The following is a 21,782-nucleotide window of genomic DNA, read 5'->3' as shown; positions in this document are numbered from 1 at the left end:
CTTGTGTTTCTCAAATGGTTTGACAGCCTATAAAGATAATATGGAGGCTTATATAGTATGGTTCCCACTTTCAAGAGCAGGCTCACTGTGCTTTACAGTAAAAACAGATATGTAACATTTCAAAAGTATAATACTAAAAATGAGATGAAATGATTCACACCCACATATCACTCACTGCACAAAAAAGGTACATCACACACACACACACACACACACACACACAAACACAAACACACAAACACACACACACAAACACACACACACCACTAATAACTGCTAAACACTACCTGAGACCTAAAATGACATAGAGAATCAACAGAGATAAACGAACAAAACAGTAAAATTTTGATGAACTTCACATTGAACACATGACATAAAATTCATCAACTTGAGTAAAATAAAACATTACAAACACTTCACGTAAAAGTAACCATTTGAAAAATATACTATAAGCATATGAAGTAATAATTCAGTCACACTTCCCCATTCAGTAATATAATGCATATTTCAAACAATATTTAACATGCAGATCATTACTCATAATCACTGCAGGGAAGGCACTAGGAATTCAAGTTTAAAAAAAAAAGTTTTTTTGAATCTCCAATAACATGAATAAAAGACTAATGACAGTAAAACAATGGTCTCAGTACAACACCTGAGTGCCTGTGTCACATGAAGAGAACGTTATTCATTTTTCATTGTACTGTTGAAACATATATTTCTTTCATGCTTTTTTGAAAGTTTGTTTTGATCTGATGGGGTGAATGTTAAGTTGCAATGAGTTCCATTGCCTGGGTGTAGTGAAAGAAAAAGTGCATTCTCCAAATATCTTTGTGCAGGTTTTTGGTATACATAGACTATATTAATCTGTGGATGAATGAAGTGGCTGAGAAGGCGAGTAGACAAAAAGAATATTGGAAATATAGTCTGATTGAGAATCTAAGAAGAAATTAAGGCAAAAGAGAGAGAAGTTATAGTGTGTGCATACTTCAACAGGGAGCCAGTTTAAGGTAGAGGCATGATATGGTCTCGTTTCTTTGCTTTGAGGATAAGCCTTGCAGCAATCTATCCAAGCATCGCGTAGGACAGCCAGCATGAAGAGCATTTCCATAGTCAAGCCTTGACAGGACTAAAGCACAAACAAGTGTCTTAACTGCTGCAGCTGTCAGGAAGTGACGAATGGAACTGATCTGACGGAGAGCCTTTCAGTTTCACTGGCTGTTTGCTTATTCATTATCTGTGTGATATCCTGATTTATCCCATTTTTATTTGTTCTTTTTGAGTTCATCAACTTCCTATTTTGAACATTTTCTTGGACATACATGTGTTTAATTTAACAAGGAAATTTGTGGACATGGTCTTTGTAGAGACTGGGCAATTGTTGCACATATGTTACTTTATGCTTTCATGGAGCTTTTGATTCAGTCTTTTTCTTTCTTTTTTTTTTTGTCTTTTTTCTTTTTTTTCTTTTGCATAGAAAGCACTCAGTTCCTTTGCTTTATTTGGAGGGAGTTACCTGTTTAATGGTTTAGATGTTTTTTTTAACATTATGTAATGCTCTGATTGTTGCTGAAGTTAAGCAACTCCTGATTTTCCTTCATCTCTCTATTTTAAATGATGTGATTTCCTTGTTGTTGAACAGGGGAATATGGGCCTCAGATCTTGTGGCCCTTATCATGTTGTTTTTATAAGGGATGGTTGTTTTGTTTTTTTATTTGTGTTTAGGTAGTGAGATGCATGACTGGCAAGGCAGGAGTAACAGCCTCTGCTGTCTGTCAGTTTGGCTTGTCTCTTCTGTCTTCCTACTCTTCAGTTCTGGCTGCTTGTTAACACCTAGATGAGCTGGCATGAATTGTGTCATGTGTGTACATGTTTCTGTTTAGTGTTTGTACATTCCTTTTGCTTCACCCAGATGGAATACCACCTTGTGAAAGTAAGCACAAAAGTAATTAAAGAGATCTAACAAGATAGGTGACCAAGGTCGACATGGAACCTGCTTGTGTGGGAAACATTTGTTTTTTCTCTGTTATTCAAGGGTCAGTGAGGATAAGGCATTATCAGTTTTCTTTCAGCAGAAGATTATTTTCAGAAGGGAGGGCCCTCCTCTCCTTTCTGTATAGTCTATGCATTCTCTTCTACAATGTTTTGCAAAATAGATCATGTGCTGAAGCAGCAGACAAGGCTAGACCTGTCTTATTTTAAACTAAAAGAATGCCCATGGTTGAAATGGTCATCATTGTAAAGTGTGGATAAATATAAAGTGCACAAGTGCCTTTCTAGTCTAAAGAGATACCTTTCTCAGTTTACATCATCATTGAGTGCATTGAAGATCATGAATGTTGAACTACCTGCCATGACAGTCCCAGCACCATAAACTTACAATTGGGGTGTTGTGTGAGCAATCACCTTCAAAAGATTAAAGATCTTTTTTTCGCATAATTTTTCAAAGCTGAATTGGCTATGGTCTCAGATGGAAAAGCTGGGACAATACACTGAATTTCTTCTCAGTCGCCATGTGTGCTATGACATACCATCACAAGTGTTTGGTGTTGACAGGTGGATGCAGCCCGTCATCACCTTCATCAAAAAGATGTGTGGTTGCCCATCCATAACACTTAGTTGCACACTGCCACCATCATGTGCCACATTGGCCCAGTTCATCCGTCTTTAGCATTGTTTTTTTGGGGGGCGTTTGTCAGAATTTCCCTCTCATTGGTGATCAGCCAGCCCAGCCTAAAGAGCATCACCTGCCCTTGTTTTTCCTCAAGGTTTACTCCTGAAGCCTTTCCCTTATGAAGGTATAGCCGCAAACCAGCGGCGGTTTGGAATCATGGTTTTCCTTCCCCAAGATGACTGCCTCCTAAGGCTGACAAGCACCATCTACCCAAAGCAACTGGTTTTAACTCTTTCGTTCCAATTTTGCTATGAACCATTCTTCCCCTTGTTCCCAGATTTCTGCGATACGTATGTTCCCTTCATTCCTGGATTTAAAGAAAGTATGAAACAAGTGTTTATTTTAGAGACTTCCAGTAATGCTGCTTACAACAGTACACCAAGATTATCATATACTGTTGTGTACAGAATTGATATAAGAAGTTTTCTGTGACCCAGTTGACAATATAAGGTGACATCTCTGTTGTAAAACAGGTGAGTTTGGTGTCAAACACAACACATCCAAGTATGTGCCACATGCAGTGTTTTACTTACAGAGTATGCATGTCAAGCAGATGCTCACCGGTTAGAGCCTCACATAAACCTCAGTGCCACACTGCTAGTCATATCCATGAATAACTGTCACAATTGTCATTGCTGTTGTCCTTACAACATAAATGATTTTGAAGTTTATCAGAGAATATATGCCTTTCACTACACAAGCAGTCACTGAGCCAGAATCAGATAAGTATTTACACAGTTATTGAACATCAGCTATTCACAAACGAATCTTCCTCTACATACACATGTCTGTCACAGTTATCATGTCATAATTCATGCTACACAAAAGTGATACTTGTGTGGTATACCTTGAAGCAGTCATGCTAGTTACTACACAAATATACACCACAATTTTCACACTTGCACTTTTTGACTCACTTGTATAAACAAAGTGAATCTGTGTTATAACCTGGTGTTTGGTTGTGTGTATGTATTTGTGTGTCTGTGTGTCCATGGTAAACTTTAACATTGCCATTTCCTCTGGAAATACTTTGTCTGTCAATACCAAATTTGGTGTAAACATAGTAGGCAAAAAAAATCTTCACAGTCATACCAATAATAGGTTTTAAGTCTCCTGAATTAAGCCATATTTCTGGATCATTAATGGTTTATTTTGTTAAGGCACATTCTTGATTCCGAAAACACTATATTACCACTTCCCAGTTGCCGGAATGCAGGCTATTTTGGGAAGGAGACGGCATGACCTCCTTTTTCTCGTTCGCAATTAATAGAAAAGAAATACAAATTCTGGACAGAACACATTTAGTGATACTAACTACACCGTTGGCTTGTTTACTGTATATAAATATTCTAAAGTGGACACTGAATTAACTGGAATGAACATAAAAGAAAAATTGAATCGATCGTTTCTTTCAGTTTTGGTCAGCCTGTAGTAGACAGGCTTGTGCAGATCTAGAAAAAGCAGCTATGTATTGTGTTGTGCTTGAAGCAGTGGCAACATCTCCTTTACTGCCGATTTAAAAGAATATCTTAAACAATCAACATATGAAAAAAATAGATAAAAACCCCTTGATTTAAACGGTGTTATTACGTCCAGTACAATCACATCTTTATCGCGAAAAGAAACACATAGCTTTGAATATTAAATTTGGTCAAATGACTTCATATGTGGTGTAGTGGTGGGGATAAGACTGCTTGCTTCTGAACTGAACATGCTCGGTTCGATCCTGCTCCCATGACTTTTTTTTCTTCTTTTTTTCTTCCAAGCTTGTTAATATATATACATATAATGCAGAACGCTGTTTTTATTATCTTTTTTTTTTTTCTCCTCGTGATTTCTTTACTGGATGAAGGGCATAGCACAAGTGAGTCTTGAAGGCCTTGCCTCTTGTTTAACTTTTCATCACTCGTTATCTGTGCTTCTGTAGTAGCAGCTAGTTTAACTGCACTCTCTCCTCTTCATACAGTTGTAACAGATCGAAATCATCGTCTGATAAAACATCATTACATTCATCATCAGAAAATTGGTCAGCATCTGAATTTTCTGCACAGTCTTTCTTTAGTGTACGTGTGTCTGCACAGCACATGGGCAAGAATGTAGTTGCGGTCACTTTTCCCACAGCCTAGGGAGGAGGAGAGGGGTGTCTGGTATCCATTCCACTTACAAACACTGCCCCCTAGTGACCCGGTCAAGGATAGATGGTGCACACTGAAAAGGTGACTGGCATGAAGTTAAAGGCCCATAAAGCAAGTCTCGCAAAAAATCCCTGGGATATCAGTTAAAATGTTGGACACTTTTTTGCCTGACCACTCCTACTCTGGCTTCACAGACAGGCTGTTATGAGTTGGGAGAACCTATTTCTGGCTGCAAGACATGGGAAATTAGTCTGGTCTGTTGATATTGTTTACACTGAGCAGCAGTGTCCCAGTACCACTGTTTACTCTGACTCACACACACTATTAGTCTACCGAAACAAATTTTTCAATGGAAATCGCTGCAATATAATTTTTTTCTTCTCAAAAGTTAGAATAAAGTCACCTGTAACAAGAAAAATACCCTAGGACGCACAAAAATTTGGTATGTGGTCATAATTAACAAATTAAGTTTTTGAACGCTGTGATTTGTTAAAATACTGACTGCTCTGGTTTGCCATACAACTCGCAGCAAGTGCGCCAGCCACAGTCAAGATAATGAAGTGTTGACATGGTGTGTGAACGGCGGCGTCCGCTACCCAGAAAAGCGTAGGTCTTATCTTGGCATTGCACTTGCCGCGATATACCGACAGGCGTACACTCGCTGGTAACCGACCCTGAAAAACTGTGGTCGACCAAGAAATTCAAAATCCTGCGGAATCGGCGGATCTCTCCGAAGAAGAAAACTGGTAAGAGTAATGTGCTTTCTTGAATGTTTTCATTCTTTTACGCAAACGAAATATGACACAGCTCGCCATGTAACACATTAATTTTATGTAATTATATTTTGATATCTCGATAAGATAATTATGACGAAGTTGTTAAAGTTAGTAGGAATGCTTTAACCATGTTTCATTTATAACCTTCGTTGTTGGAGTTCTGGGTTTATTTTCTTTATCAGCTTGGATATGGAAATGTGATAAAAGCTGATTATTTTTCCTTACAAACTTTTAAAACTGTGATTATTTTTCTGACTAATGGATGCATGTATGAATGTGTGTGTGTGTGTGTGTGTGTGTGTGTGTGAATGATAAATATGAGAACACATAAAGTCAGTATCACTGAACAAGTAAAAGGGCAATAAGATGTTCTATACTCTGTGTGTTACAGGTGAAAGAGCAGCAAAGTGCATCATGTGCTAAGAATTCCATGATAATAGTCAGCCAAATTAGGTGAGACTGGATCTAAGACTGTCATTCAGTACAGCGCACAGTGTGGTGATATGTTAAAGTGTGCAGGACAGAGATTACGTACAAAAGGCTGGCTTGTCTTTACAAATGCGAAAACAATTATGATATATCCAGAGACGAAACAAAACGCCTGTACAGATAGCCATCCAGACAAGTTTCAGCCTGCCTAAGATCCAAGGATCCACTGTCTGTTTTGTGGTATCCTTGCTAATGTCCATAATCGGAGAAAAATACTTAAAGCCTTCGCAGTAAAAACCAAACCACAAGAAGGATTTCAAGTTGCTATTCTAGGTGTCTCCAAAGATCGAGATGACAACAGGGCAAAAACAGTATCTTAGTAAGCAAGTAGGGAGGACGTTTTTGCAAGGGATGCTGTGTACCATGATGCCCACAGTGCCAGCCTCAAAACACAGAAACATTCCTGCTTGATTTACCGACACAAAAAACCCAAACTGCCCCCGACCTTTGAGGATCCTTAAGATGCCAGGTGGCACACTATCTTCAAAATATGTCAATATTTGGAGGTAAGTAATGATGAACAAGCCACATTGTCTGATCTTGTATCCAAAACGCAGGAGTTTTGCGGAGATAGAGTTGATGCATACACTACAAAGCACATATAAAAGAACAAACTTCCTGAACACGTTGAAGCAGATCAGATATTTTTATATTAAGATGAGGCAAAAATACCAATATAGTAACCCTCAGAACAGCTTCTTGGAAGATCCTCAACCTGTAGTTTGACACCCCGCAGACAAGATTCAGAGGCAAAAATTTTTGGAATCGAAACACAGCAAAACTTAACAGAAGTGATATAGAATAGAGGTTTTGTCACCAATTAAGTGTATCCAGGATCACAAAACATGAAGTCAATTCCAGGAAACATGAATTTAGCCCTCCGTCATTGTTTCTTGTGACAATGGAACTGATCCGTCCACAAATGACATGGCCCATCTTTGTCGGTCAGGGCGTGTTGTTTGAACCACAGTCAACTTCAATACCAACATCGTTTTATCATCAAAAAATGAGTATTTTTGCAAACCTTGTGAACAAGCTTAGACTTATAACTGTGCTTTGTGATATGTTTGTGGCAAATGGACACCCAACACTTCACAGCCAAATTGATGCAGACACCGTGATTGTTGAAAATGTTGAAACGGCCATCAGACATACAGCTGATCATCCTGTTGTGGTCATAGGTGAAGACACCGACCTGCTGATCTTGCTCTGATACCATGTCAGCCCAAATGTTCAGATCAGGTTCAAAGTCAAAGATAAAGAAACAATGAGTGGGGGTCATCCAAAGGCTACAACAGGCACTTGGAGAGGATATATGCCAGGCATTACTGTTTGTGCATGCCATCACATGATAATTATGCACAACCTCAAGGTTGTTTGGGATGGGAAAAAGCATACCCACACTAAGGGAGCTGAAGGCAGAAAACATCTTTCAGGAAGCTGCTGAAGTGTATTCCAAACAGTGGAAGGGGTGGTGTCTGCAGGCGAGATTGTCATCATCTTGTACAATGGAAAGTGGGTCTAATTACCCAGCTTTGTACAGGTCCACTCTCTGCCACCAACTAGTGACGCCAGCAAGTAATAATAATAATAATAATAATAATAATGGTATTTATATAGCGCTGAATCTTGTGCAGAGACAAATCAAAGTGCTTTCGCACCAGTCATTCACACGCATGCATAACTCTGAAACTGTAGAAACTAAAGACAAGGAAGGGCAGGCAAGGGAGGCTATTTTGGGAAGAGGTGGGTTTTAAGGCCAGACTTGAAAGAGCTGAGTGTGGAGACTTGACGAAGCGAAAGAGGAAGTTCATTCCAGTCACAAGGTCGGGAGACAGAGAAAGAATGGCGGCCAACAGTCAAGTGTTTGAATCTGGGTGTGCGTAAACAGAGTGGATCCGAAGCCGATCGTAGTGAGCGAGATGGAGTGTAGAGGTGAAGGCAGCCGCAGAGATAGAAAGGGACAGTTTTGTGAATACATCTATCACATAGAGTGCTGATCTTGTACTTTATTCGGTGTGAGACAGGGAGCCAGTGGAGATGTTGCAAAAGAGGAGTGATGTGCTCAGATCTTTTCTTTCTGAGGACGAGTCGGGCAGCAGAGTTTTGTATGTGGTGAAGGGACTGAATGGATGAAGCAGGCAAACCAGACAGTAGAGAGTTACAGTAGTCAAGGCGAGAGAGAATGAAAGAAACGAGTCTAGATGTTGCGTCAGTGGACAGATATTTCCAGACGGCACTGATGCGCCGCAATTGACAGTAGCAGGACTGACATGTCTGACTGATAAATTTTTGCATGGACAGTGTGTTGTCAAGGACAACACCGAGGTTCCTGACTCACATGGAAAGAAGGATGGATGTACTGCCAAGTTTGATTGTGTCAATTGTGATGGAAGACAGTTTTTGTTTAGTTCCTATGATCATTGCTTCAGTTTTGTCCGCGTTCAATTGTAACTTATTTTGAGTCAACCAGTTTTGAATGTCCAGGAAGCAGTTGGATGTTTCTTGCAATAGCGACAACAATTTTTCAGGGGTATCACTCTTCTGGAGTCGAGTGTCATCAGCATAAGAATGATGACTGATATTATGGCGGTTGATAATTTCAGTGAGAGGAGCAGTGTACAGTGTGAAGAGCACTGGGCCTAAAACAGATCCCTGTGGGACTCCAAGTTCGATTTTAATGGGTTCAGATTGGAAATGATCAACAATGACAGACTGGAATCGATCAGTGAGATAAGATTTGAACCAGTTTAGAACAATGCCTTTGATACCAAATGTAAAATGAAGACGGGAAAGAAGGATTGAATGTTCTATCATGTCAAAGGCGGCTGACAAGTCGAGAAGAGTAAGAAGGGAAAGAAGTCGGACGCTATCAGCAGATTGTTCAGAATGTGGAGGAGAGTGGTTTCGGTGCTGTGGTCAGACTGAAATGGGCGGATGAGATTGTTGAAACAAAGGTGGTTGTTGAGCTGCTTGAGGACAGCTTTTTCAAGGAGTTTGGACATGAATGGAAGATTAGAAACTGGTCAGTAGTTTTTCAAAATGTTTGCGTCAAGGTTGGGTTTCTTCAGAAGAGGCCAGACGATTGCAGTTTTGAAAGTGGATGGAAACGTTCCAGTGTGAAGGGATGAGTTGACAATATTGGTGATTGTGGGGAGAAGATGTGAGACACACTGGGAAAAGACCGAGGCTGGTATAGGATCAAGCTCACAGGATTTTATTGTCATTTCTTTTAGGATTTCATGAGCTTCTGTTTCAGTCAATGGATTAAAGGAATGGAGAGGAGTGCCGCTGAATTGAGGATCAGGATGAACAGGTTGGAAAGACATTTGGTCAAAGATGGTACGGATATTTTGGACTGTGTCAAAAAAGAAAGAGGAGAAGACATTGGGGAGTTCAGATAAAGTGTAGGCAGAAGGAAGAGGAGTCTTTTTTGCAGTTCTAAGAAGATTTGACATGACAGTGTAAAGAGATTTGGTGGAAGTATCACAATATCTGGTCATATCTTCAACTACTGCAATGGGTGCGCTGTGACTGCAACCTGAATCCAGAGGGCAAGGGATGGTGTGAAAATGACAACTATCTTGAGCCTTTCATGGCTGCCCCGCCACCTGCTCCAGACACAATTTAAGTAATTGGATACAGCTGCCAGTCACACTATGATTCAAGGTGGTGGAGCTGCAAAAAACATGGACTGGCCTGCTCTATTACATATGGAAACTGCCGCAGTGTTACTTATGCAAATTCTCCTGTGATTATCTTTGGAGGAAGTGACCGAAGAATAACAGGGCAAACTGATCTTATGCTTACTGACACACAAATAAGCCTTTTATTGTTGTGATTTATGTTATGAATATGATTTGATGACTTTAAGCGTCATTTTTCAAGACTTTTCCAATGGGGTGCAACTTCTGCATGTTCCCGTAAGAATTTGTAAAGTATGTCATTTGTACAAGGTATCGGGTAATGTGACCCAATTTTCAGCCAGTAGGACAGTGACCTGTGCGTCCTAGGGTTGATTTTCAGATTCTGTAAACCATGTAGAGTAATGCTCAGCAAAAGGAAAATATATTGCAGCAAACTCTCCTGTGATATCTTTGGAGGAGCTGACCGAGGATTACTCGGTTAAGTGGGTCTTATGTTGACTGGTGACTGACACACAAATAAGCTTTTAACTGTTGTATTTTATCTTATGAATATGACAGATTTGAACATAATTTTTCAAGACCTTTCCAACGAGGTGCAACTTCTGCATGTTCCCGCAGGAATTTGTAAAGTAGGTCATTTGTACAAGGTATTGCGTAATGTGACCTAATTTTCAGCTACTAGGACAGAGACCTGTGCGTCCTAGGGTTGATTTTCAGATTCTACAAAGCATGTAGAGTAATATTCAGCAAAAAAAACAAAAAAATTTATATTGCAGCGATTTCCACTTCAAGCATATTTTTTTGTTAATTTAGGTAGCCTATATGTCTCATACCAGTTCAAACGGAGCTCCCGTGCCCCTTCCCCTACTCCCTCTCTTTCTCTCTCTGTGCTGATTTGAGAAAAAACATTACCATATAATGTTGCCTGTTGATTCTGCAATACCTCTATAACTGAAACTTTTTTCAGGTGAATAATTTTTTTATGTTTAGAAAAAAATATTTTACTGTCCAATTATAAACCATTAGTGGATTACTTTAAATGGAAAGCTGAATACCGCAAGATATTTCTGCTTTTCTACTGTGAGCTTTTTTTTTCTTTTTCTTTTTTTTCGAGAGATAATCCTGTAGTTTACTCATTTTTTTGACGAGTGTACAGTGGTCCTGTTTTGCATTGTTTCCAACCGGTTACTGAAGATTTTGTGAAGAAAGTGTGTCTGAGCGCTTGTCCAAAATCCTGTGAGCTTGACCCTGTCCTTGATGGTGGTCTTGGCTGCAGTGTGGCACAGTTTGAGGGGGTGGAGCTCCAGCCTGGAGACAAGCTCAGTTGCACTGGTTCGTCTGTCTGTCCCTGGCTATCACACACACACACACACACACACACACACACACACACACACACACTTGTTCACTCGCTCACTACCTCTCATTCTTTCTCACAAAGGCAAAACTGAAATTCCAGACATCAGCAACCAAATGCCCTGTGACCTGGCCGGCAGGGTTTTCGTTGTCAGTGTGTTTACTTCAGACTGACAACGGCTGCTAAACTTAGAACCTACATGAAGAGTATATGGACTGGATTGGTCCGCCTCCATCCTTTTGACTGACAGCACGAATTTCAAATTTGAAGTAGGCCAACGCAGAATTATTTTCTGAAATTTTGCAGATTTTTATTCAGATGTTAGGGCATCATAAAAAATGTACTTATGCAAACTTATAGCTGTGTTTGTGGCCAGGTGGTATGTTTCTTTATGTGATGAAAAATTGATGTGGAGCTGTCATTTTCCCATCAGAACCCAAAAAAGAAAGGCTGAAGACACACCTCTTTTGTTGTCTCGTTTGTCATTTATCAGAGGGATTCCCCCGTCTCCTCGACAAAGGCGGCAGTACGTTGCAGGTCCTCCAGTCGTCCGTAGAGTTTCCAGGCCGCTGGGATTGGGTCGTGCAACACCTCTTTTTACATAGGGCTTTTTGCGGGTCTTTAAAAGCGCTTACCACGAGAACCGATTTTCCATGCTGTGGGCAGGAAAGAGACAATTCTCTGCTGTATGGTTTTCCCTGCTCCAGGAGTGAGGGGTAAGAGTCCTGTAAACTGGAAAAACGTGCTGCAAGAATGAAAGAATTAAGGTGCCAGTTACTTGCCTTCACCCTTTCTCATTGTCAGTGGCAGTGGCTCTGCCACAGCCAAGGACTGAGCTTTAGCTGACAGAGGCTATTTGAGACGCACATCTTGGGAGCATTTTATAGAGCGGTGGGAGCTTATCCTCACTGCTCACCCCCAGTATTACAGCCTTAGAAAGCTAGCCATCATCAGAGTGCACATGAATGGTCCACACTTCTGGAGGGACTCTCCCTGTGTCCTTTCTATCTTTCTGCCATTGAGGGCTGTAGCTTACACTCTCATTTGATTTACAAGTGGGCATTTACGTTTATGACCATTTTTACCCTGCAGTGTAGGCAGCCATACTTCATTTTAGGGGTTCACTCTGTCATCAGACAGATGAAATGACAGTTTCTTCTGAGGGGATGCCCTCACAGTCTGGCTTCATGACAGATAGTAGGATGAATATATTGAATTAGAACAGGAAGTAACCAGCAGATGTATTGTTCCCCATGGGCAGATGACAAGTCATTGGATGTTGCCTGTGGACTGCTGCTATTTAAAGAGCAGCAGAACAACCTTGGGAATGGCGGTGTGAGTGTAGGAAGGGGGGTTAGGATGTGCATTACGAGAATAATGCTACAGGCTACTGATGACAGGCAGCTTAAATAAACAAGCAAACAAACAAACAAACAAACAACACACACACACACACACACACACACACACACACACACACAAAGCAGCAGATTATATTTGCAGTGTGGTTTTTAATATTAATTTCAGCATCTTGTATTTATTGTATTACTCTTTTTTTGTCACAACAGATTTCTCTGTATGGAATTCAGGCTGTTCTGCAGAGGGAGAGTATGTCACTACACTGAGAGCGCCACTCTTTTAAAAAAAATTTTCCTGCATGCAGGTTGGGGTTTTTTGTTCTTTTTGTTTTCCTATTGAAGTGGATTTTTCTACAGAATTTTGCCAGTGACAACCCTTTTGTTGCCATGGGTTTTTTTTACATGCACTATGTGCATGCTGCACACCGGACCTCGGTTTATCTTCTCATCCAAATGACTAGCATCCAGACCACTACTCAAGGTGTGGAGGGGAAGAAAATACTGGCGACTGTGCCGTGATTTTAACCATTGCGTTCAGATTCTCTCACTTCCAAGGCAGACGCATTACCTCTAGGCCATTACTCCACCCTTATATGCTTATGATTCAAACATGTTAGACATGTATGCTTGGGCAAATGAATACAAACAAACTTTTTTTATACAAAGTGTATATTTGGCTGAATCTTCTGGTTATTTCACTGTTTATGCTTCACCTGTGTATTACATCATCTTTTTGGAAAACATGTTATTGAACTTTTTTTTTCTTAGGTTGAATGGATTGTTGACACATGGTGTCTTGCTTGCAAGGCATGGCATGTCACTGTTGCTGTTCATGTTTTGTTACTGTGCCAAGCTTCTTTTTTTTTTAACTGTTTGTTTATCAGCAAATATTTACTGTGTGTGATTATATGTACAAGATTCCACTCATCTCTGTATTGATCATGAGAGAGAGAGAGTGTGTTTTTATGTCTGTATGTTTGCATGCATGCCAGTTTGTGTGTGTGTGTGTGTAAAATAGTGGAAAACAAATTGTGAACTTTGAAACTCCAAACTGTTTATGTTGAAGTGATTCATAAGCTGCATAACAAGCTTCATGATAATCTGTAGCAGCCTAACATGCTTCTTGGCAGAGTCTTTCTTCTGGCACAGATTTATTATCCAGATTTGCATTTGGGAGTAGCTGTTGAACATTTATCAAATCCAATTACACCTGAACAGAGTTAACATGATAATTCTGGTGACAGTGAGTGGATGTGTTCATATTATTGTATGGATTATACACCACATCTTTGAGGGAATGATTAACTAAGAAGCTCTTGTGGCTTGCAGTTCTCAATAATAACCACAACACTCTCATGCAGCAGAACTGTTCTCTGTTCCTTATGTCTTTAAATTCTGCATTAAAACAAAACAAAACATTATGAAGTGAATTCACAGAAAAGAAAAATACTCAAGCTTGACATTTGAACATTTAATTCCTGTCATGTTTAGTTTTTTAACTTTTGATTTGTGTTATTGTTTATTTCTCTTTGCCTCACACTCCTTAGTTTTTTTTTTATGTTGGATGCGCTCACTTGCACAGTAGCATCTCTCCAGTTGGCAATTAAGGCACAAACTTATCTTTACTCTAAAAATTGTTGTTTTTATCTTATCCAGATATTAGTTGTGTGTATCTCATCCCAAACATTTGGAAAATACCTGCTTCCTTTTGTCTGTTGTACTGGTTTATCAGAACATGGTTGTGTTAATTTGCCTTGTCTGCAGAACAGATTTTTAGCTGTGCCAGTATTCATACTCCATCAGAAACCAGTTAAAACTTGTTAGTAAACAGACAGTGGTGCCTAAAACGCACCTTTCTGTAAGTTAATAAAGATTATTATTACGAACACATGAGTGCATGCTTTACGAAACACTGACACAAAGATTGTCATACGGTGGTTCACATGTTCAGTAATTACTATGATACACTCTGTGTGTGTGTGTGTGTGTGTGTGTGTGTGTGTGTGTGTGCAAGAATAACTGTATATAGTTTTAATTAATATGTATGTATATTCTGATTCTTTCTCTTTTTTTGTAAAAAAAAAAAAAAAAAAAAAAAGCTGGGGGTGGTGAGAAGCACACATACCCCCCCCCCCCCCCACACACACACACACTCTCTCTCTCTCTCTCTCTCTCTCACACACACACACACACACACACACACACGCACACACACGTACACACTCTCACACACACTCAATCACACACACACACACACACACTCTCTCACACATACTCAATCACACACACTCATTCACACACACACACACACACACACACACACACACACACACACACACACACACACACACACTCAATCACACACACACACTCTCTCTCTCTCTCTCTCTCTCTCTCTCTCTCTCAATCACACACACACACACACTCAATCACACACACACACACACACACTCAATCACACACACACACACACTTAATCACACACACAGACACACACACACACACACACACACACACACACACACACTCACTCAATCACACACACACACTCACACACACACACACACACACACACACACACGTCCTTTTATGTTCGGACTGGTGTTTGCAGCCACACTGCTGCACAAGTATGTGAACGTGGATGTGAACCCCAACAAGAAGAGCGAGCGCCAGGAGTGGGCCACATGCTGTTACCACGCCCACTACAGTCCCCTGTGTGCCTTTGAGCTGCAGTTCCAGTGGATGGTGGCTACTGGATCTCTTCTGGGAGATTTTGTGAGTGGTTCTGTGCTATATTTAACCCTAGTTTGTCTGCAGCAGCAACTGTGATTTCACCCATGACTTGATGTCTTTGGTGAGGTCACATACAGCTTGCGGGGCAAAATGTTACAGTCAAACATGCTGAGGAATGTCTTAGGGCAGTATTAAAATGAGTTTCCAGGTGTGGTACTGCAATGTGCTTTATTGTCTGGGGGAGCCAGTTTCTCAGTCTGATTGTCACCTCTCCTGGAGACATGTCTGATTGTCCCCTCTCCTGGAGACAGGTCTGATTGTTCCCTCTCCTGCAGACAGGTCTGATTGTTCCATTTTCTGCAGACAGGTCTGATTGTTCCCTCTCCTGCAGACAGGTCTGATTGTTCCCTCTCCTGGAGACAGGTCTGATTGTCCCCTCTCCTGGAGACAGGTCTGATTGCCCCATTTTCTGCAGACAGGTCTGATTGTCCCCTCTCCTGGAGACAGGTCTGATTGTCCCATCTCCTGCAGACAGGTCTGATTGTCCCCTCTCCTGGAGACAGGTCTGATTGTCCCATTTTCTGCAGACAGGTCTGATTGTTCCCTCTCCTGCAGACAGGTCTGATTGTTCCCTCTCCTGCAGACAGGTCTGATTGTCCCCTCTCCTGGAAACAGGTCTGATTGTCCCCTCTCCTGGAGACATGTCTGATTGTCCCATCTCCTGGAGACAGGTCTGATTGTCCCATCTCCTGCAGACAGGTCTGATTGTCCCATTTTCTGCAGACAGGTCTGATTGTCCCCTCTCCTGGAAACAGGTCTGATTGTCCCCTCTCCTGGAGACATGTCTGATTGTCCCATCTCCTGGAGACAGGTCTGATTGTCCCATCTCCTGCAGACAGGTCTGATTGTCCCCTCTCCTGGAGACAGGTCTGATTGTCCCATTTTCTGCAGACAGGTCTGATTGTTCCCTCTCCTGCAGACAGGTCTGATTGTCCCCTCTCCTGCAGACATGTCTGATTGTCCCCTCTCCTGGAGACATGTCTGATTGTTCCCTCTCCTGCAGAGAGGTCTGATTGTTCCCTCTCCTGCAGACAGGTCTGATTGTCCCCTCTCCTGCAGACATGTCTGATTGTTCCCTCTCCTGCAGACAGATCTGATTGTCCCCTCTCCTGCAGACAGGTCTGATTGTCCACTCTCCTGGAGACATGTCTGATTGTCCCCTCTCCTGCAGACATGTCTGATTGTCCCCTCTCCTGCAGACAGGTCTGATTGTCCCCTCTCCTGCAGACAGGTCTGATCTCCTGCAGACAGGTCTGAGTGTCCCATCTCCTGCAGACAGGTCTGATTGTCCCCTCTCCTGCAGACAGGTCTGATTGTCCCCTCTCCTGCAGACAGGTCTGATTGTTCACTCTCCTTGAGACAGGTCTGATTGTCCCCTCTCCTGGAGACAGGTCTGATTGTCCCCTCTCCTGGAGACAGGTCTGATTGTCCCATCTCCTGGAGACAGGTCTGATTGTCCCATCTCCTGGAGACAGGTCTGATTGTCCCCTCTCCTGCAGACAGGTCTGATTGTCCCATCTTCTGGAGACAGGTCTGATTGTCCCATCTCCTGCAGACAGGTCTGATTGTCCCATCTCCTGCAGACAGGTCTGATTGTCCCCTCTCCTGCAGACAGGTCTGATTGTCCCATCTCCTGGAGACAGGTCTGATTGTCCCATCTCCTGCAGACAGGTCTGATTGTCCCCTCTCCTGGAGACAGGTATAATTGTTCCCTCTCCTGCAGACAGGTCTGATTGTTCCCTCTCCTGGAGACAGGTCTGGTTGTCCCCTCTCCTGGAGACAGGTCAGATTGTCCCCTCTCCTGGAAACATGTCTGATTGTCCCATCTCCTGCAGACAGGTCTGATTGTCCCATCTCCTGGAGACAGGTCTGATTGTCCCCTCTCCTGGAAACATGTCTGATTGTCCCATCTCCTGGAGACAGGTCTGATTGCCCCCTCTCCTGGAGACAGGTCTGATTGTCCCATCTCCTGGAGACAGGTCTGAGTGTCCCCTCTCCTGGAGACAGGTCTGATTGTCCCCTCTCCTGCAGACATGTCAGATTGTTCCATCTCCTGCAGACATGTCTGATTGTTCCCTCTCCTGGAGACAGGTCTGATTGTTCCCTCTCCTGCAGACAGGTCTGATTGTCCCCTCTCCTGGAGACATGTCTGATTGTTCCCTCTCCTGCAGACAGGTCTGATTGTTCCCTCTCCTGGAGACAGGTCTGATTGTCCCCTCTCCTGGAGACAGGTCTGATATCCTGCAGACAGGCCTGATTGTCCCATCTCCTGCAGACAGGTCTGATTGTCCCATCTCCTGCAGACAGGTCTGATTGTCCCATCTCCTGCAGACAGGTCTGATTGTCCCCTCTCCTGGAGACAGGTCTGATTGTCCCTTTTTCTGCAGACAGGTCTGATTGTTCCCTCTCCTGGAGACAGGTCTGATTGTCCCCTTTCCTGGAGACAGGTCTGATTGTCCCCTCTCCTGGAGACAGGTCTGATTGTCCCATCTCCTGGAGACAGGTCTGATTGTCCCATCTCCTGGAGACAGGTCTGATTGTCCCCTCTCCTGCAGACAGGTCTGATTGTCCCATCTTCTGGAGACAGGTCTGATTGTCCCATCTCCTGCAGACAGGTCTGATTGTCCCATCTCCTGCAGACAGGTCTGATTGTCCCCTCTCCTGCAGACAGGTCTGATTGTCCCATCTCCTGGAGACAGGTCTGATTGTCCCATCTCCTGCAGACAGGTCTGATTGTCCCCTCTCCTGGAGACAGGTATAATTGTTCCCTCTCCTGCAGACAGGTCTGATTGTTCCCTCTCCTGGAGACAGGTCTGGTTGTCCCCTCTCCTGGAGACAGGTCAGATTGTCCCCTCTCCTGGAAACATGTCTGATTGTCCCATCTCCTGCAGACAGGTCTGATTGTCCCATCTCCTGGAGACAGGTCTGATTGTCCCCTCTCCTGGAAACATGTCTGATTGTCCCATCTCCTGGAGACAGGTCTGATTGCCCCCTCTCCTGGAGACAGGTCTGATTGTCCCATCTCCTGGAGACAGGTCTGAGTGTCCCCTCTCCTGGAGACAGGTCTGATTGTCCCCTCTCCTGCAGACATGTCAGATTGTTCCATCTCCTGCAGACATGTCTGATTGTTCCCTCTCCTGGAGACAGGTCTGATTGTTCCCTCTCCTACAGACAGGTCTGATTGTCCCCTCTCCTGGAGACAGGTCTGATTGTCCCCTCTCCTGGAGACATGTCTGATTGTTCCCTCTCCTGCAGACAGGTCTGATTGTTCCCTCTCCTGGAGACAGGTCTGATTGTCCCCTCTCCTGGAGACAGGTCTGATATCCTGCAGACAGGCCTGATTGTCCCATCTCCTGCAGACAGGTCTGATTGTCCCATCTCCTGCAGACAGGTCTGATTGTCCCATCTCCTGCAGACAGGTCTGATTGTCCCCTCTCCTGGAGACAGGTCTGATTGTCCCTTTTTCTGCAGACAGGTCTGATTGTTCCCTCTCCTGGAGACAGGTCTGATTGTCCCCTTTCCTGGAGACAGGTCTGATTGTCCCCTCTCCTGGAGACAGGTCTGATTGTCCCATCTTCTGCAGACATGTCAGCTGGCCAGTTTCCGCAAGAAGATATTTTTTTTAAAAGAAGAAGAAAAAAGGATAAATCTGAAAGTTTGGACAGGCTTCAAGAAGTGTGAGTGTGTATGTGTGTGTATTGTATTCATTGCTGATTTTCCTTTGTGAAATTGGATTGCTTTCCCATGAAGAAAGCATTTCCTTACAAAGGGCTGCCATCATGGCTTTTATCCATAGCTTTATTTCATTTTCATGCATTTAAATCTTCACAGCTTTAGGAAGGGGGTAGATGGCTGGTAGGAACTGCTGGGTCAGAATGTGTGTGAGAATAATTTATTTTTCTTGTGTTTGGCAGAATTATATTTTTGCAATTCTTGTTTCTGACATAGTTAATCTTAGCAACAGAAATCTAAGTAATGCTTAAACAGGGTTAGTTGGATGCCGAATGGTTCTACGATATGATAATCTGTATACTTAAAATCTCTTTTATGTGTCATAGGCGAAACAATTCTCAAAGATTAAAATTAGAGCTTCTTTCTCTTGACTCTGTCAAATGCGGTGAAAGAAACAAACTAACCTCTGTTTTAGTAGTTCCCACTGGCCATCAATTTCTTCCCAGTCTTTAATCCATTCTGCCCTAAGTTCAAACAGTGCTTGGATGTGTATTTTCCCACCCTGCTCAAGCAGTGCTGGGGCAAGGACTCCCTTTTCATCAGAGTGGTTTTTTGACCTTCCAACAAAGTACAAACAATTAGGGAAGGGATATATTTCTGGGCATCTTACTGATAACGTTTAGGTGCCATTTGAACATTTTCAAGTTCAGTTCACTGTCTTTTCACACAGAGACATTTTAATGAATTTAGTGCTGTTGTTACCTGGTTATGTTATTTCAGAGCTGACAGTCTTTCTTTGCTTCCAGTCGACCAGTTACCTCAGTGGTGTCATTGAACACAGTGTCATAAGTGTCATTATATTTCAAAACTGTGCAAGGTACAAAAGGGTAAATTTCTCTGCTTATAGATACTAGCATGTAGACAGATGTGGCTGGGACATGTACTGAAGCTCCCTGCAACAAGAATCACACACCAATCCATGAACTGGACACACTCAGGCTAGAGAGAGGATACCTGAAGATGCTCTGTCATCAAAAAATTGAGACCTCAGACTTTTCAACAGATGAAGGCAAACTGGCTGAGGACTTCGGAGAATGGAGCAGTTTAACTGCATCATGTGCCCAGTGATGTGGGAGCATCTAAGCCTAATTCATGTAGACAGCAAATTAATGGGTTAGGTTATGTGTGCAGATTTACAGCTGGGCGCGGAAAGCTACCACCTGTGGTTTCCATCTGATCCCAGTGCCTGGGGACCCTTTTGCTCTGCCCAACTGTGTAAACTCTGATCCCTTGCGGGGCCCCATCTTCATTCCACTCAACATCAACTTTACAGAAGGCATCTTCAGGGGTAATATTACATTTGATGTAATTAAGTATTACTGAAGGATAATTCATTATTATCTCTTTCTGCTTTTTTTGTTGTTTTGATGATAATCATGATTAAGATAAACATGATGATGATTATTGCTTTTATTTGTCAAGATGCTTGAAGCGATAAGCCCACTGACACTATAACTTGATTCCTCTGGAATTTAATTGGTATTCATTATTATAAACACTGATCAGTTGCAGATTTTGGCCTTACCCTTCGATTAGATTGTTGACATACAGTGTATATTCAAACCCATTCAGTGGCACAGAATTTTGTATATTAGAAAAAAAAGAAGAAGAAACGTGCTCTCCTTGCAGTGATTTCTTTTTTAATTTACAGGTAATAATTTTTTTTAATTCTATCACAAAAACTGAAGGAGATACAGAACGAAAGTGAATGTTTCTGAAAGAACATGATTGTGGATTCAAAATCAGGGCTTTTTTTTCCCCAATTATTTTGAATCTAGACAACTGCTCAGGCATTTCAAAGTGAAGATAAAATATTTTTATGCATTAACTCATTCTACTCCATTTGTGAGTTAACTTGTAACATGATCATTTCCCCTGTGGACCAGGTGCAAGTTTTCTCGTACCAACACACTATTCTAATTTTGTTCATTCTTGCTTGGTACAGTTGGCATTCTAAACTGTGCCGTTTACGGATTCCAGAAGCATGAAAAGGAAGCTTTGTTTGAATGATTAAACTTACAATTTTCCATCAATTTTTGCTGTTTTAGTGAACCACCTGTTCTTTCTGCAGTGGTCTCATGTAGTGCTGGTCCAGGGGAGTTGTAGCATGCATGTAGCTGTGGGTAGAATGAGTTGAAAAGTCTATTTCCATCTCCATACAATGACACACAAAGAGAAAAACAAAATACAGCTGGTTATAGCATGCTTATTGTCATTGTCTGATTATACCTGTAAAAGAAAGAAGATGGCTTTTAAGTTTATGATAACAATCACAACTCTTGTAGTCATGGAAGTGAATACCCATCCCAGCAATGGCAATCGTGGTTTGGGTCGAGATAAAAAAGTCAGTCACATTCTCAAAAAGTGAGTCGTCAAGCTTTTCTTACACCTCAGTGTCGCCCTTGAAAGGAGAAAGTGCTTTGATGATATTCCCTACCTCCTGGTTGTAACTGATCCAGCAGTTTGTCTCCTCTATAAAGGGTCAACTGATCAGTGACAGAAAGTGAAGAAAAAAAACCCAAAAAACCATGTGATTACTGTCTATCATTTGTCAGCTCTGGGTGTCATGAAAATTGTGGATTATTGGCTATTGTCATTATTGGCAGTTTAACACTGTGAAAAGACAGTTCACTGACAGTTGAGCCAAGTCTCCTTTACACACCCTCTGTCTGACCTTCAGCCTATTGCCTTACACCACTCCTCTACCTCTCTACCCCCTCTTCTCAAATTATGTGAAAGTACACACCTTCACTGTCAGTCATGGTCACTCACTCAAAAAACATGCTTGACTGGATATAGATGGACTGAACAAAGTGTTGAA

At 42.1% G+C, this 21,782-nt stretch overlaps 1 protein-coding gene across 1 annotated transcript in view; it reads left to right on the top strand.

Moving 5' to 3' along the window:
• LOC143274623 (GATOR complex protein Iml1-like) overlaps nt 1-21,782 on the top strand; it is a 228,834-nt gene that overhangs the window by 189,063 nt on the left and 17,989 nt on the right. Inside the window, exons 20-21 of the mRNA XM_076578493.1 lie at nt 15,048-15,211; nt 20,093-20,249. Of these exons, the coding sequence (XP_076434608.1) occupies nt 15,048-15,211; nt 20,093-20,249 (321 nt within the window). The remainder of the gene's footprint in view (nt 1-15,047; nt 15,212-20,092; nt 20,250-21,782) is intronic.

Source organism: Babylonia areolata, chromosome 29, assembly GCF_041734735.1.
Source record: "Babylonia areolata isolate BAREFJ2019XMU chromosome 29, ASM4173473v1, whole genome shotgun sequence".
NCBI lineage: Eukaryota > Metazoa > Mollusca > Gastropoda > Neogastropoda > Buccinidae > Babylonia > Babylonia areolata.
This window is presented reverse-complemented; position numbering and strand designations above follow the sequence as displayed.